The 13,875-nt window shown below is 42.4% G+C and overlaps 1 protein-coding gene across 5 annotated transcripts in view; it reads left to right on the forward strand.

Moving 5' to 3' along the window:
* The window catches only part of DNAJC6 (DnaJ heat shock protein family (Hsp40) member C6), a 125,722-nt gene that overhangs the window by 91,668 nt on the left and 20,179 nt on the right, over positions 1-13,875 (forward strand). For all 5 annotated transcript variants that reach the window (XM_023754676.1, XM_006089787.3, XM_006089785.3 and 2 more), the window contains 8 exons: positions 1,736-1,869; positions 2,630-2,824; positions 3,701-3,818; positions 5,593-5,672; positions 6,809-7,002; positions 7,117-7,197; positions 9,911-10,345; positions 12,932-13,066. In XM_023754676.1, the coding sequence (XP_023610444.1) occupies positions 1,736-1,869; positions 2,630-2,824; positions 3,701-3,818; positions 5,593-5,672; positions 6,809-7,002; positions 7,117-7,197; positions 9,911-10,345; positions 12,932-13,066 (1,372 nt within the window). The remainder of the gene's footprint in view (positions 1-1,735; positions 1,870-2,629; positions 2,825-3,700; positions 3,819-5,592; positions 5,673-6,808; positions 7,003-7,116; positions 7,198-9,910; positions 10,346-12,931; positions 13,067-13,875) is intronic.

Below are 13,875 nucleotides of genomic sequence, written 5' to 3' on the forward strand. Positions count from 1 at the left end.
ATGGAGGTCCCAACTCAAAAAGAGAGAGAGAATTTGCCCTTCCTTCACTTTTTGTTCTGTTGGGCCCTCAACAGATTGGATGATGACCCCTCCCTTTTGATGAGGGCAGATCTCTTTCCTGAGTCTATTGATTCAAGTGGTTACCTCTTCCAGGAACACTCTCATAGACACACCCAGAAATAATGTTTTTCCAGCTTTCTGGGCTCCCTTAGCCTGGCCAAGTTGACACATAAAATGAACCATCACAGATTGGGTGTGATGGGAAATAGAAGTGTTGATGGAAAGGGAGGGTATTTCAGATACGTGAAAGCTGTCATGGGGGAAAGAAGTCAGCTGGCTTTTGATCTTCTCAGAAGGAAGAATGAGGATCATCGAGTGGCATAGACTTCAACTCAGCATATTCAGTATAAGGAAAAACTTTGTAAACTGCACTGGCCTACTTCAACTTGCAGGAAGCTACCTGTCACAGTGTTCTAGGTTGAAGATGTTGGCCACCATCTGTCAAGAATATTAGTGTATATAGGGTGTCCCCCCCCCCAAAAAAAGTATACACACTTTGAATAATTATAAAGGCACTGTTTATTAAAATACATTTTCAAAATTGAGCCATCAGCTGTTACAGTGTGTATATATTTTGGGGGACACCGTGTACATTCCTCCATCGAATGAAGGTGAATCAGGTGAAGCTTCTTTTATATGATTTTACTAGAGGCCCAATGCACAAAAATTTGTGCAAGATTAGGCCTTCCTTCCCCCAGTTGCTGGCACCGGCTTCCATCTGGTACCTGGGACCCGAACTGCTTCCTTCCTCCAGCTGCCCGCAGGCACCCGGTACCCTGCTGGCTTCCCTCTGACCCCAGCTTCATCAGGAAGGACGTCTGGAAGACGTCCGGTCTAATTAGTATATTACCCTTTTATTATTATGGATAGGAATCTAGGAATACATATTGTCCCAAAAAATGTAAACACACTTAACAGCAGATAGTTCAATTGATGTTTCTTTCTTTTCAGATTTAACCCATTAGAATGAATAATTATTCAAAGTGTGTATGCATTTTTTTTGGAGACCCTGTACATAGCATATTCCAAAATGCGGTATTACCTAACCTGTGAACTGTACCTCCAGCCCTAAACCAAAAGACCTCAACTGTTAGTTCTAATGCCATAAGTCTAAAGTTACTTTGAAGATCAGATTATTTTCCAGTAAATATATGCAAATCGAATTTATATTGCTGGCTTTCTCAGGTTAGTAGAGAGCCAATTTTATCCTGAGAATAAGTCTCTCCTTTCGGCTTTGTGATTTAAGTAGCTGGGACTGAGTTTGCTTTTCAAGTAAACAATTTTGAACTGACTGGCATGCCCAGTTAAAAGGGTTTCTCTCCTCTCTCCCTCCCCCCACCCCAACTCTTCTTTCTTTTAATTTTTTAAAAAATATGTTTTTATTGATTTTTAGAGAGGAAGGGAGAAGGGAGAGAGAGAAAGAAATATCAATGTGAGAGAAACATCGATCAGCTGCCTCCTGTACGTCCCCCACCAGGGATCAAGCTCCCAACCCTGGCATGTGTCCTGACCCATAATCGAACCAGCGACCTCTTGGTGCATGGGTTGATGCTCAACCACTGAGCCACACTGGCCTGGCCCAACTCCTCTCTTTTAATGGCAAGTACAGCCAGTCTCAGTGGTGAGTGGCTGATTGGACCATGTTTATGACAAGTTTATGCATTTTCTTTGGCAGGATGGACGGGCAGCATCGTCAATTCTGGTTGGTGCTATGTTCATTTTCTGTAATCTCTACTCGACTCCTGGACCAGCTGTTCGATTGCTATATGCAAAGCGACCAGGAATCGGACTCTCGCCATCCCACAGGAGGTAAAGTAAGCTTAGATGTAGGGTAGGCGCAGACATAATCGAATTGGTGTCATGTACTTTAAAAAAACACACGCAAAAAAAAAAAACCTGTTTAGATAATTGACTTATCTTCTCTTTAGTCACAGTTTCATCCTTTCTCTATTAAATTGCATCTCCTTACCTTTCTTTTGGATCAAAAGTGCTTCTGATGATAAAATTCTACAGATTTTTCAACGCCAGCCTTTAACTGATCAATCTAATCTGCTAGTTCAAATAGGAATAGATGTTCAGATATTGAGCCGGTATCAAGCTCCCATAACCTTTTGCATTTAATAAATACCCCTTCATCACTTCTCTGGGGGAAGTACAGCAGTGTCACTAGATAAAAGCTTTCCTACATTATTGGTTGCATTCTCTTTAGCTACTCATGTTAAAGAAATGAGCATTGTAAATTTTTATTATAAGTTAGTAATTTGCATGCCGAAACCGGTTTGGCTCAGTGGATAGAGCGTCGGCCTTCGGACTGAAAGGTCTCAGGTTCGATTCCGGTCAAGGGCATGTACCTGGGTTGCGGGCACATCCCCAGTAGGAGCTGGTCGATGTTTCTCTCTCATCGATGTTTCTAACTCTCTATCTCTCTCTCCTTCCTCTCTGTAAAGAATCAATAAAATATATTAAAAAAAAGGTTAGTAATTTGCAAAAACAAACATCTTAGCAAAGATCAATGGTTTCTTTCTTCTGGTGTGGTGGGCACCAACAGAATGTAAATCTTCTGTTTTAGATACCTGGGCTACATGTGTGACCTCCTAGCGGACAAACCCTACCAGCCTCACTTCAAGTCTCTCACGATTAAGTCGATCACTGTCAGTCCAGTCCCCTTTTTTAACAAACAGAGAAACGGATGTCGCCCATACTGTGATGTGCTGATTGGAGAAACCAAAATATATACAACCTGCACAGATTTTGAACGGATGAAGTAAGTCATAATATTTCAATTCTTGTGAACTGCTCTATTCTTCTGTATAGTGGATCATATTCTGCCTGTGAGGACTATGTCATTGTGAAATGACCGAAATTAAAAAAAAAAAAAGTTTATCCTAGGTGGTAACCATAGAAAAGCACAACTAAATCAAGGATGGCACAGCCCCCTTTTAAATGGTGATACGATTTATGGGATTAACAAGAGCTGTAACGAGGGTTAAGACACTGCTATGGGACAGAGGACCTGGATGTTTTAAAAAGGAATGACCTTGATGAGATTTGGTGAGCATAAAGGAAGTATCAGGGAAGAATGGGTTTTCCAGGTGAACAGCGAGGTGGATGGTGATGTAATTAAAGACATTATAGAATCTAAAAGAGCAGCTGCCAGTGGGAGGTGGGAGGGGGTGTGGAGAGAAGGGAGTGGATGGAAACATGAAATGAAATTAGTTTTAAATAGACTGAATTTGTGGATTAGTATCCAAGACCCTCACAGAGCATTTCATTGCTATTTCTGTACTGATCTCCGTTGGACTTTTTATTCCCTCTACCTCTGTTTTTACCATTAATTGATAGTTATGTAAAGGCAGATATGTCAGGGCTAGATGTATTTGAAGAAATGAAACCTGTGAAGTAGGGATGGCGATTATTTATCTAGAGAGAGGCAGGGGCACCAGATCAATGCCATCCATCCACGAAGGACCAGTTTGTACCCAGTTGGCACCGGCTGTGCTTCTACTTTGCTCGAGACAGGAAATGGTTCCTGGGTCCAGAGCTGGGCAAACAGGTCCCTTGGCCAGAGCCATGGAGGTCTATACCTGTGCGGATATACCAGATTTGACTCTTTCATGTATGTTGTTGTCTCTGTTTAAAGAGAATACCGTGTCCAAGATGGGAAAATCTTCATTCCCTTGAACATCACTGTGCAAGGAGATGTGGTCGTTTCCATGTATCACTTGAGGTCAACCATCGGGAGTCGGCTACAGGCCAAGGTATGGTTTTATGGCATAAGCTCCTTGGAGCCTTCAGTGGGAGTATTTCAGTCTTTCTTCTGCATCACTTTGGGCTTGAGTGTCTTATGGTATTAGAATCAGAAGGAGCCGTTCAAGATTGCTGATGCCCAGCTCCCTCATTTTACAGGGAAGGGAACTGAGGCTCAGAGAGATTATGACTTGCCCAGATCACTTTGCTGGAAGGTGGCAGCGCTAGAACTTCTAGCAAACCTTGCTCTTTAGAAGCTTGTGCCTTTTTTACAGTGTCCCATTTGGATCAGCATGTTGCGGGGGAGGCTATTTCTATTAAGGAAGTGGGATTAAGTGATTACATATTCTTTTCATTTTTTTTATTGCAACAAAATTCACCCTTTTAAAGTGTACAATGCAGTTGCTTTTAGTATTTTCAAAGAGTTGTGCAACCACCAGTACTGTCTAAATCCAGAACATTTTTATCACCCCCAAAGGAAACCCTATACTATTAGCAGTCACTGCTCATTCCTCTTCCTCCATCCCCTAGGCCCGTGGTCGGCAAACTGCAGCTCGAGAGCCACATGCAGCTCTTTGGCCCCTTGAGTGTGGCTCTTCCACAAAATACCACGTGCGGGCGCACATGTACAGTGTGATTGAAACTTCCTGGCCCATGCGCAGAAGTCAGTATTTTGTGGAAGAGCCACACTCAACGGGTCAAAGAGCTGCATGTGGCTCGCAAGCCACAGTTTGCCGACCACTGCCCTAGGCCATCATTATTCTACTCTCGGTCTCCATGGATTTGTCTATTTTGGACATTTCATATAAATAAAATCATGCAACATATGGTCTTTTGTGACTGGCTCTTTTCACTAAGCATAATGCTTTCGAAGTTCATTTATGTTGTAGCATGTATTAGTACTTCATTCCTTTTTATTTATTCATTTACTTTTAAATATTTATTGTTGAAAGTATTACATATGTCCTTTTTTTTCTCCCACTGACCCCTTATTGCCCGCTCCCGCCCCCTTCCCCAAGCCTCTGCCACCCTATTGTCTGTGTCCACATGTTATACATATATGCATACAAGTTCTGTGGTTGACCTCTTCCCGCCCACCCAAGTACTTCATTCCTTTATATGGCCAAATAATATTCCATTATATGACTATACTGCTTTTTATTAATCTCTTCATCAGTTGATGGGTGATTGCCACTTTTGGGATATTACTGCAAGTAATTGCATTTTTAATTCATCAAATATTTGCTAAGTGCATGCTCTGTACAAGTCACTGCCTAGGGGATTAGGACTGAGAAGAATAAGACTGTGTCCCTGCCTTTAGAAAGCGTAGCCTAGCAGGGGAAATTCACACATGTACAAACGTCCACTGCCATATTAGGGGTTGCATTAGATGCGCTAATGGGAGCAGATGGTTTAGCCAGTGGTGGCCCAGAAAGGCTACAGAGGGGCTATGACCATCCAAGCTAGGCTGTGAAGGTTGCGTTTATCAGGTTGGAGCAGGGGTATGCTGGATGGAAGGAATGGAATGAGTCAAAGCATAGCAGTGTGCAAGAACGTGCGGCATTCGCAGATGAGGAAACGGCTTGCCTGGACAGAGCTCATGGAGAGGAGAGGCTAGAAATAAAGCTAGGCCTGTTCCAAATGGGGAGGTCATTTAACATTCAGAGTGAAAAAAGGTTCAGACTTAGAAACAGTTGGAGGTGCATGGCTCCTCAAAATATAACCTTTTGATCTGATTCCCTTTCTGCTGATGGATTGAAATGTGCTTCTCTCATGTATCCTTAGGTGACCAACACTCAAATATTCCAGCTGCAGTTTCATACTGGATTCATTCCACTGGAAACCACAGTTTTAAAGTTCACCAAGTGAGTGCTGCTCCGGCCGAAACCCCTTTCAATCCGCACAGCTGTGAAATGCTGGGGGCCAGTTGCTCAAGGCTCATCCGTGCTGTGCTGCAGGGCTGCAGGGCTGAAGCTGCTGCAGGGCTGTGGAGTGTAGCTTAGCAGCATGGAGAGGCTGGCGTTGATTTTCTTTGTTTCTTTTTACTTTTAAAAAAATGTTTTTATTGATTTTTTAGAAAGAGATGGGGGGAGAGAGAGAGAGAGAGAGAGAGAGAGAGAGAGAGAGAGAGAGAGAGAGAGAAACAGAGAAACATTGATGTGAAAGTGCCCCCTGCATGCCCCCTAGTGGGAATCAAGCCCATAACCTGAGCATGTGCCCACACTGGAAATCAAACCGGTGACTTCTTGGTGCATGGGAGGATGCTCAACCAACTGAGCCACACTGGCCAGGGCAAGGCTGGTGTTTTGATTTGTCTTGACCACAAATTGTTCAAGAGACTCCAAATAGGAAGGCCTAAAATTCCAAGTGAAGGAACAAGGGGGAACAAGAGAGGGCATAAAATATCAGTGCTGTGATCCTTTGCATCTGTGTGTCCTTTTGTGTTTTTCAACAGGGGTGGCAGTGTCATCAGTAGTATGATATGAGTGAAAGCCCGTCAGACTGGATAGCCCTTTAGATCACAGCATTGAAGCAGGGTCCTGGGAGACCCACTTGTGCCAGACATTAACCCTTAGTTGCTGTATTATAGTGTGGTCTAGAGAACTCTGGGGGGGCGGGGGTGTGTATGGCCGATGCTGGGTCGGGGTAGGGATAGGCATTCAAGAGCTCAGGGTGGTGGCCTTGAGCCTGTTTCACTCTTTTAATAACTGATTTGGCCATGCTGGTGCATACTGGCTGTATGTATCACCCCTGCCTTCTGGAATGCTTTCACATGTAGTAGTATCCAAGTTCTTTGAGTAGGCATTATTCTCCTCTTTTCTCTAGAGGAGGAAACTGAGGCTCAGACCAGTAAAGTAATTTATCTGGTTACTGATTGTGTTTTCCCTAGAAATGAGTCTCAGGGTTAACCCAGGAGTCAACCTCCAGTGGGTTTTGTGCTGAACATCGTACTGGTTCCATTTGTTTTTCACTGATCTTATTCTTTCACTTCCCTATTTAGGCCTGAGTTGGATGCATGTGATGTACCAGAAAAATATCCTCAACTATTTCAGGTGACTCTGGATGTAGAACTACAGCCCCAAGACAAAGTGGTCGACTTAACCCCACCCTGGGAACATTACTGCACGAAGGATGTCAATCCCAGCATCCTCTTCTCTTCTCACCAGGAGCATCAAGATACTCTGGTCTTAGGAGGTATAAGTTACCTCATATGGCTTTGTTTTCAGCATGAAGGCTCGGTGTTGGTTATTTATCACATTGGCTTATTTCCTGTGTTTCATTGACTCTGCATGGCCTTTTGTCTTGCAGGACAGGCTCCAATAGATATCCCTCCAGACAACCCCAGGCATTTTGGGCAAGGTGGCTTCTTTTCCACTCTCTGTTGGCAAGGTACTTGCAAGCATTTCTTTAAACTTACACAGGTGATTGTCACATGGTTCTTTTGTAAAGCTGATGAGTTCTCCAAGCAGCCTAAAGGAAAGCAGCACTTAGAAGTCATCCACTGTTCCTCCTTATTTGACACTCTCTTGACTCATGCCTTTTTTAGGTCAGGCAGCTTCTCTCCTTTCAAGTCCATAAATGCTTAGACTGATGCAAAAGGCTATTTTGAGCCGAATGCTACCTTTTCTCTCGATGCAGTATTTTGGATCACATTTTTCCTGGCTTTACAAATAAGCATGATCTTTTTTAGGATCTCCCTTTAATCTGCTGACACACAAATTAACTCTATCTCCTGCCCTCAGCTAATATTCTAAAAATATAAAATCTGGCATTGCCCCCAGAGGGCTCTAACCATTAGCGGGGCAGAACTGAGCTTCCCTGGTGCCGGGAAGGCAAACCCTTGGCCCATACCTGCTACTTGCTGTAACAACCATGGCAGAAATCGGGCTCCACCACAGTATCATTTTCCGCTGAACCTGGAGATGTTTCAGAATCTTTCTAACATAATACTTCAAATTACTGCCATCAGTAGATTGGCATTCTAATCGATACCCATCTGCCATCCTGTTACCAGCTGGGGTTCTTGGGTTCCCCAAGATGGAAATAAAAAGGAACCACCTGAGATATTCCCAAATTTTATTGGATTTGCACCAGGTGTGAGGGAGATAGCACAGGAGCACAGGGTTCCCAACTGGCACCACAAGTGGCTTTGTTGGGTTGTTTTTAATAAGAGGTGGATAAAGTGGGCATGCATAAAAGTTGGGCAAGGCATGATTTTTTTCTATGTCAGGGCCCAACCACTTCTTCATTCCTTTGGGTTGCTTAGCAGCAGTCTGCTCCTTAGGGCAAGAAGGTGGTGTTGCTCACTGCTGCCACTCTAGGAAGGTTATATAGTGGTCAGATCTTAATTGTGCATGTGGAACAGGGGTTTCCATATCTGCAAGGACGTGGAGGGATGGTTGCATTTATGTGGTTATTTTATACGGTGTTCTTTCTGGCTATCTGGCATTCCTTTGGCCCCAGGCCCAAGTCCCTATGCTGTCTCAATCCTTGCTTTAGAGTGTGCTGAAATTAACTGCAATAATAAGGACTCCTTTTATGAAATGGGTAGGAAACTGGCTTTGGCAATAGTCTACTTACACTTTTCTTGATGGACCCTCCTCAGCTGGCTGTGTGAACATAAGACATTTTTCCCATTGCCTACACAGAATTTCCCGTGTTTGGTGAAAAAATTGTTCATAGAATTCCTTTGAATTGAAAGACTTATATTCAGAAATAGGACCAAGAACATTAAAAAAGTGGAAAACTTGGGAAATCTAGACCTCAGGTAGATGGCCGAGCTCCCTCTTGATTCCCCCATATCTTGTTTTATCACACAAGGGCTTTCAATAAAACTCCATGTTTACCTCTTTACTGCAATTTTAGTAAGTAATCTAGAAATCATTCCTGTTAGGCTCTGAAATAGGTTTTTAGCACAAACGCACAATTTCTTTTCCTGACTTTGCAGAGCAGGTGTGTTTAGGAATGCAGAATTTTTTGGATTTTAGTGAGGTGACATGGTACATACGTTGTATATGACTTAGCATTCCCAGGGGCATCTCTGACAACAACTTGCAGTCAAACGTACTAACACTTCTGCAGTGAAACATAGAAATAGTAACCCTGAGTGAAATAAATGGAGATTATAAATACTTTCACATCAGGTCCGGTCATATTTTTCTACCAACTTAGGTTGCACCAAACTTAGGAAAAACCTTTCCCTTTTCATAGCTTTTTGCATTTTGGAATTGGGGATAAGGGATGTGCATCTACTTAATTTGAATGTGGATCTATCTATCTGACATTAAATGATAAAGTTCCATAGGAGGAGCTGTCTCAAGGAGGGCCGGAAAGTCACTCACCAGCATCTCTATTCCTTCCCTGGAAGATGCCTCTTTCCTGCTGCCTATTTTATGCTGAAAGTACCTTTCAGGTTGGTGTAAGGACCATCCTAAGCAGAGCCATTCCCTCTATTCCTTCATTAGGTGTGTGGTTCACTTCTGCTCCAGACTGGGGGAGAAAGGCCTTGCTTTCGGCTACAGGCCACAGGGAAAAGTAAAAAACAGAGGAGTCAGCACAGAAATAGGAGCTATTTTTTTTTCAAAGCACCTAGCATAGTGCCTGGAAACTAATAACAATGATAACAATAATAATTATTATTAATAAGAAACACTATAAACACATATTACTTTCTATTGACCTGAGCACTTCCTATATGTATATCATGTCATGTGAATCTCACAGCTGCCATGTGAGTTAGGTAGTATTTATTACCCCCATTTTGCTGAGAGGGAAACTGAGGCACTGAGAAGTAAAGCAACTTTCTGAGTGTCACAGAGCCAGTACGTAGTGGAGCTGGGATTCAAATCCCCGTTATCTGGCTCCAGAGTTTCTGCTCTTCACCCCAGTGCTGTACTGGACTCTTAGATGTTCAACAAGTGATAACTGAATGTCATGTGAAGTACATCCAGCTTTCCATTGGGAAGGGTCTGAAAGCATTGTTTGCTCAGAGCTGTTCCTTCTCTCTTTCTGGAGGGTATATATATAAATTATAAAAAACCAACAATGACAGCAATGCTGTGGCCAGTAGCTAACCATTTGTTGTCATACTGGTCTTTCTTAGATCAGAAATCAGAGAAATCATTCTGTGAGGAGGACCACGCTGCCCTCGTGAACCAGGAAAGTGAGCAGTCCGACGACGAACTTCTGACCCTTTCCAGTCCCCACGGCAATGCCAGCGATGACAAGCACCATGAAACCAAAAAGCCCAGCAAAAAGCAGCAGGAGCCCGCTGCCCCTCCTCCCCCCGAGGACGTGGACCTTCTGGGCTTGGAAGGGTCTACAGTGAGTAAGAACTTCTCCTCACCAGTGGCTCCTCCCACCAATTCTGATCTGCTCAGTGACCTGTTTGGGGCTGCAGGTGCGGCCGGCCCTGCCCAGGCTGGACAGTCCGGGGTGGAAGACGTGTTTCATCCAAGTGGACCTGCATCTGCCCAATCAACACCACGCCGGTCTGCCACCTCCACCTCTGCGTCTCCAACCCTACGAGTGGGAGAAGGTAAATTTTTCCATGCTGCACTGTACAGTTTTGAAATCTAACCTTTGGGCCAAGTAGGTAGAATTGAACCTTCCTAATAAGCTAGACTTTTCTGGTCTCCCTGAAAGTTCCCCAGAAGTTTATATATTTATTTAAATGGGGAACACAAGAGGAAATAAAAGGTAGGAAAGGGTAAGAGTGAATATTTGGGGTTCTCACCCCTACTTTAATTTTTTTAGGGCTTTAATACCTGAGCGTGCAGATGTAGATTGAATTATTATTGCTAATGATGGTGGGGTATTTACATGGAATTTAACACTAAACATTGATTCAATTCTTATAAAAACCCAGTAATTAGATGCTGTCATTATCTCTCCTTCATAGTTGAGGAAATAGAGGCTTAGAGTCAGATTAGTAGCATACCATTTTTTTTATCCAGTTAGTAATGGATCGGGCCAGGGTCCAAAATTAGGCCATTTGACTCCAGAGCTTTCCCTCAGTTTTTTTCCTGTAATGCCTTCCTGGAATTGTAGTTTTCTGAATACACTTTGGCTATGCAGAGAAGTACTTGGCTACTTCAAGGCATATTTGAGGGACTCATGCCTGCAGCACAGCTGACTGTAGCAGAGCTATTGGAGTCAGGTAAGGAGCTGGAGGCCCATGTGGCTCACGTAGCTTCGCCTTGCTCATTGCTACAGACTCCACCCTTCCTGTGACTAGACATCCACAATGTTTTGACATTTTATAAGACAGTGTAGTTGAGTAAGCGGAGGTCCTTTATAGCTAAGAACCTCTTCCCCTTGTTACCAAGATAACAGCACATTAGGAAGAGGAAAGGGAAATGTCTGGACATTCCAGGCACATGGTAACCTGTGGGACCTTTCTTTCCCAAGCTTTCCTTCACTTCTCAGAAGGCCTTGGGCAGGTGTGGATTCATGGCAGGTCAGCTGGAGGCATTTGTGAGAGTGAGCCTCAGAATCATAGAATGTAGGGGCTAGGGCTCAGGTTCCTACATGTTATTGGTAGAGCCAGGATGTGAGGTGCCCTGAATCTCTGGATATTTCCTCTGTACTTCACTCCCTTCCATCCAGTTCTTACTCACCAAAGTGAATAAAAGTTCTATCAGGAAATAAAAATTTCCCCAAGATCCTTAAGACGGTGCATCTTGTGTGACTTTTGATGATTTAATCCATCATCGTCCTATGCAGATAGTTCTGTTCCATTGTCAGAAATAGAAGGGCCTTATGATACATTAGATAAATCTGTGCCTCAGGTTGCAGACAATGAAATCGAGGCCTGTGTACACTGATTGACTTGTCCAAGGACACACAGCTGATTGGTGGCAAACCCAGATCTAGAACGCAAGTATTCTGTCTCCTAAGAGGAAGTAGAAAGAACACAGTCCAGAGTTAAAGGCCTGGATTTGAATCCCAGGACCGACACTTAACCATCTGTGTAGCCTTATTAATAAAACCTTAATTTTCTTGGTTATATCGGGGGTTAATATTTACCTATCAGCATTGTTGTAAAGACTAAATTTTGAGCTCTTGTCTTATAGTGTTGGGAAGTTCACTTTTAGTGAGTGGAGAATGCCTCTAATTTAACATAAGTTGCCATTAAAAAGGTACCAAGTAGGATTTTAGCATCCTACACCAGTTGGCATTAAACTTAGATGTAGAGGAATTAATTCAGTGTCCTCTTATGGTTACGCTATAAATCTGGTGTTCTCTATAGAAGAGATAAAGTTTAGTGAGTATTAAATGATAAGGGATATACATTGTGTAACAGAGTGTCTGACAGATGCTTGATTTACTGGTGCTGCACAAGGTTAATTCGTTGCCCAGCTGATTATAGGAGAACATTCTGGCAATGAAGTCATAGCTGAACACATCAAACCATGTATCCTTCCTGGGCTTTAAGAGTGGGATTTATTCGTTAACTTGTTTGATTCTAGTTGTCCATTTCTAAACAGGTCAGTTCCACTCCAGGAAGCAATTAATTCACTAGTGTGAGACTTACAGAATAGGAAGTGACATCTCAATATAAGGCGCTAACGGGAATTTTATTCCTTGTCCAATAATGAGATATTAAAGGGCAATTACTTACTTGCAGCTCTGCATGGTTTTGATCACATTCATTTTACACCTTGAGAAATGTGAGATGCCTTTGGGAAATTCCTGGAATTTGGAGTCAGAAAACTTGAGCCTGAATGTCAGCCCTATTATTTACTTGATATTGGGCTTTCTAAACCTCTGTTTCCTTGTCTATATAATGAAAATAACACCACTTCTGTCTGATAGAAGACAGAGGCATTGAGGATCAGCTGAGGTATTCTTTATGAAGGGCAACGTGAATCCTAAGAAATGTTGCATTGTTGCTGGAAACCTCAGCTGCCCACTTTGTTTTCGTCCTCTTAGTTCATTCACAAACTTTTGTTAGCCCTGGGGGACATTTAAGGATAGGATGGGCCCGTGGGATAGCCCAGGAGGCAGGAATCATCCTGACTTTTCAAGTATTTGGCCTAGGGCCTGGAAATAGTGATAACTCTTCAATATTTATTGAATGAATGAACTCATAGGACAAACACATTTTTCTTTTATTTTCTAGGTGCTGCCTTTGACCCATTTGGAGCACCTTCTAAACCATCCGGTCCAGACTTGCTGGGTTCTTTCCTGAACACGTCCAGTGCTTCCAGTGACCCCTTTCTTCAGCCTACGAGAAGTCCTTCGCCTACATTGATTGGTAAGAAGTATTTCATATTGTGAAATAGATTTCCACAAGATACCCATAGGTACTTAGTGTTAAAAGCATCATGTAGGTGTTTGGGGGTGGGGTGAGGAGAAGCTACATAATGCATCTCTCTCTTTTGGACATTAACAATTCATATTACCATATTAAAAGCTCTGGGTGTCTTATAAACAAGCCTGTTTAGCTTTGTTTTACTCAGCTTTTCTAAAACTTATTTGACTGTGAAATTCTTTTTTTGTATTAGAGCTACGTGCATAGAATTATACCATTGATTGTAGGGTGTTTATTTTATGTACTGATAAGGAAGAAAACAATGCTATTACTTTTAGTTGATTGGAAGATGCATCCTAGCTGAAGTCATCTTTGAAATGTGGAAAAATATGAGTCAAGTTAATAAAATGTGATATGAGCATTCCACAAAATCAGTATGCTACAGAACAAAGTTTAGAATACAGGATCCTGATGAGTTAGAGCTATTCTATCTAATACGAAGTGGCCATTGAGTGCTTGGTATGTGGCTAGTCTATTTGAAATGTGCTCTGAGTATAAAATAACATCCCAGCTTTCAAAACTCAATACAAAATAAGAATGTAAAATATCTCATTAGTATTTTATATTGATCACTTGTTAATATTTTGAATACATTAGGTTAAACAAAATATATTTCTAAAATTAATTTAACCAATGTCTTTTTACCTTTTTAATATGACAACTAGAAAATTTAAAATTACATCTGGCAGGGTAGTTCAGTTGGTTAGAGCATTGTCCCTATATGCAAGGTTGCCAATTCGATCTCCGGTCAC

The sequence above is a fragment of the Myotis lucifugus genome, unplaced genomic scaffold (genome assembly GCF_000147115.1).
Source record: "Myotis lucifugus unplaced genomic scaffold, Myoluc2.0 scaffold_63, whole genome shotgun sequence".
Classification (NCBI taxonomy): Eukaryota; Metazoa; Chordata; class Mammalia; order Chiroptera; family Vespertilionidae; genus Myotis; species Myotis lucifugus.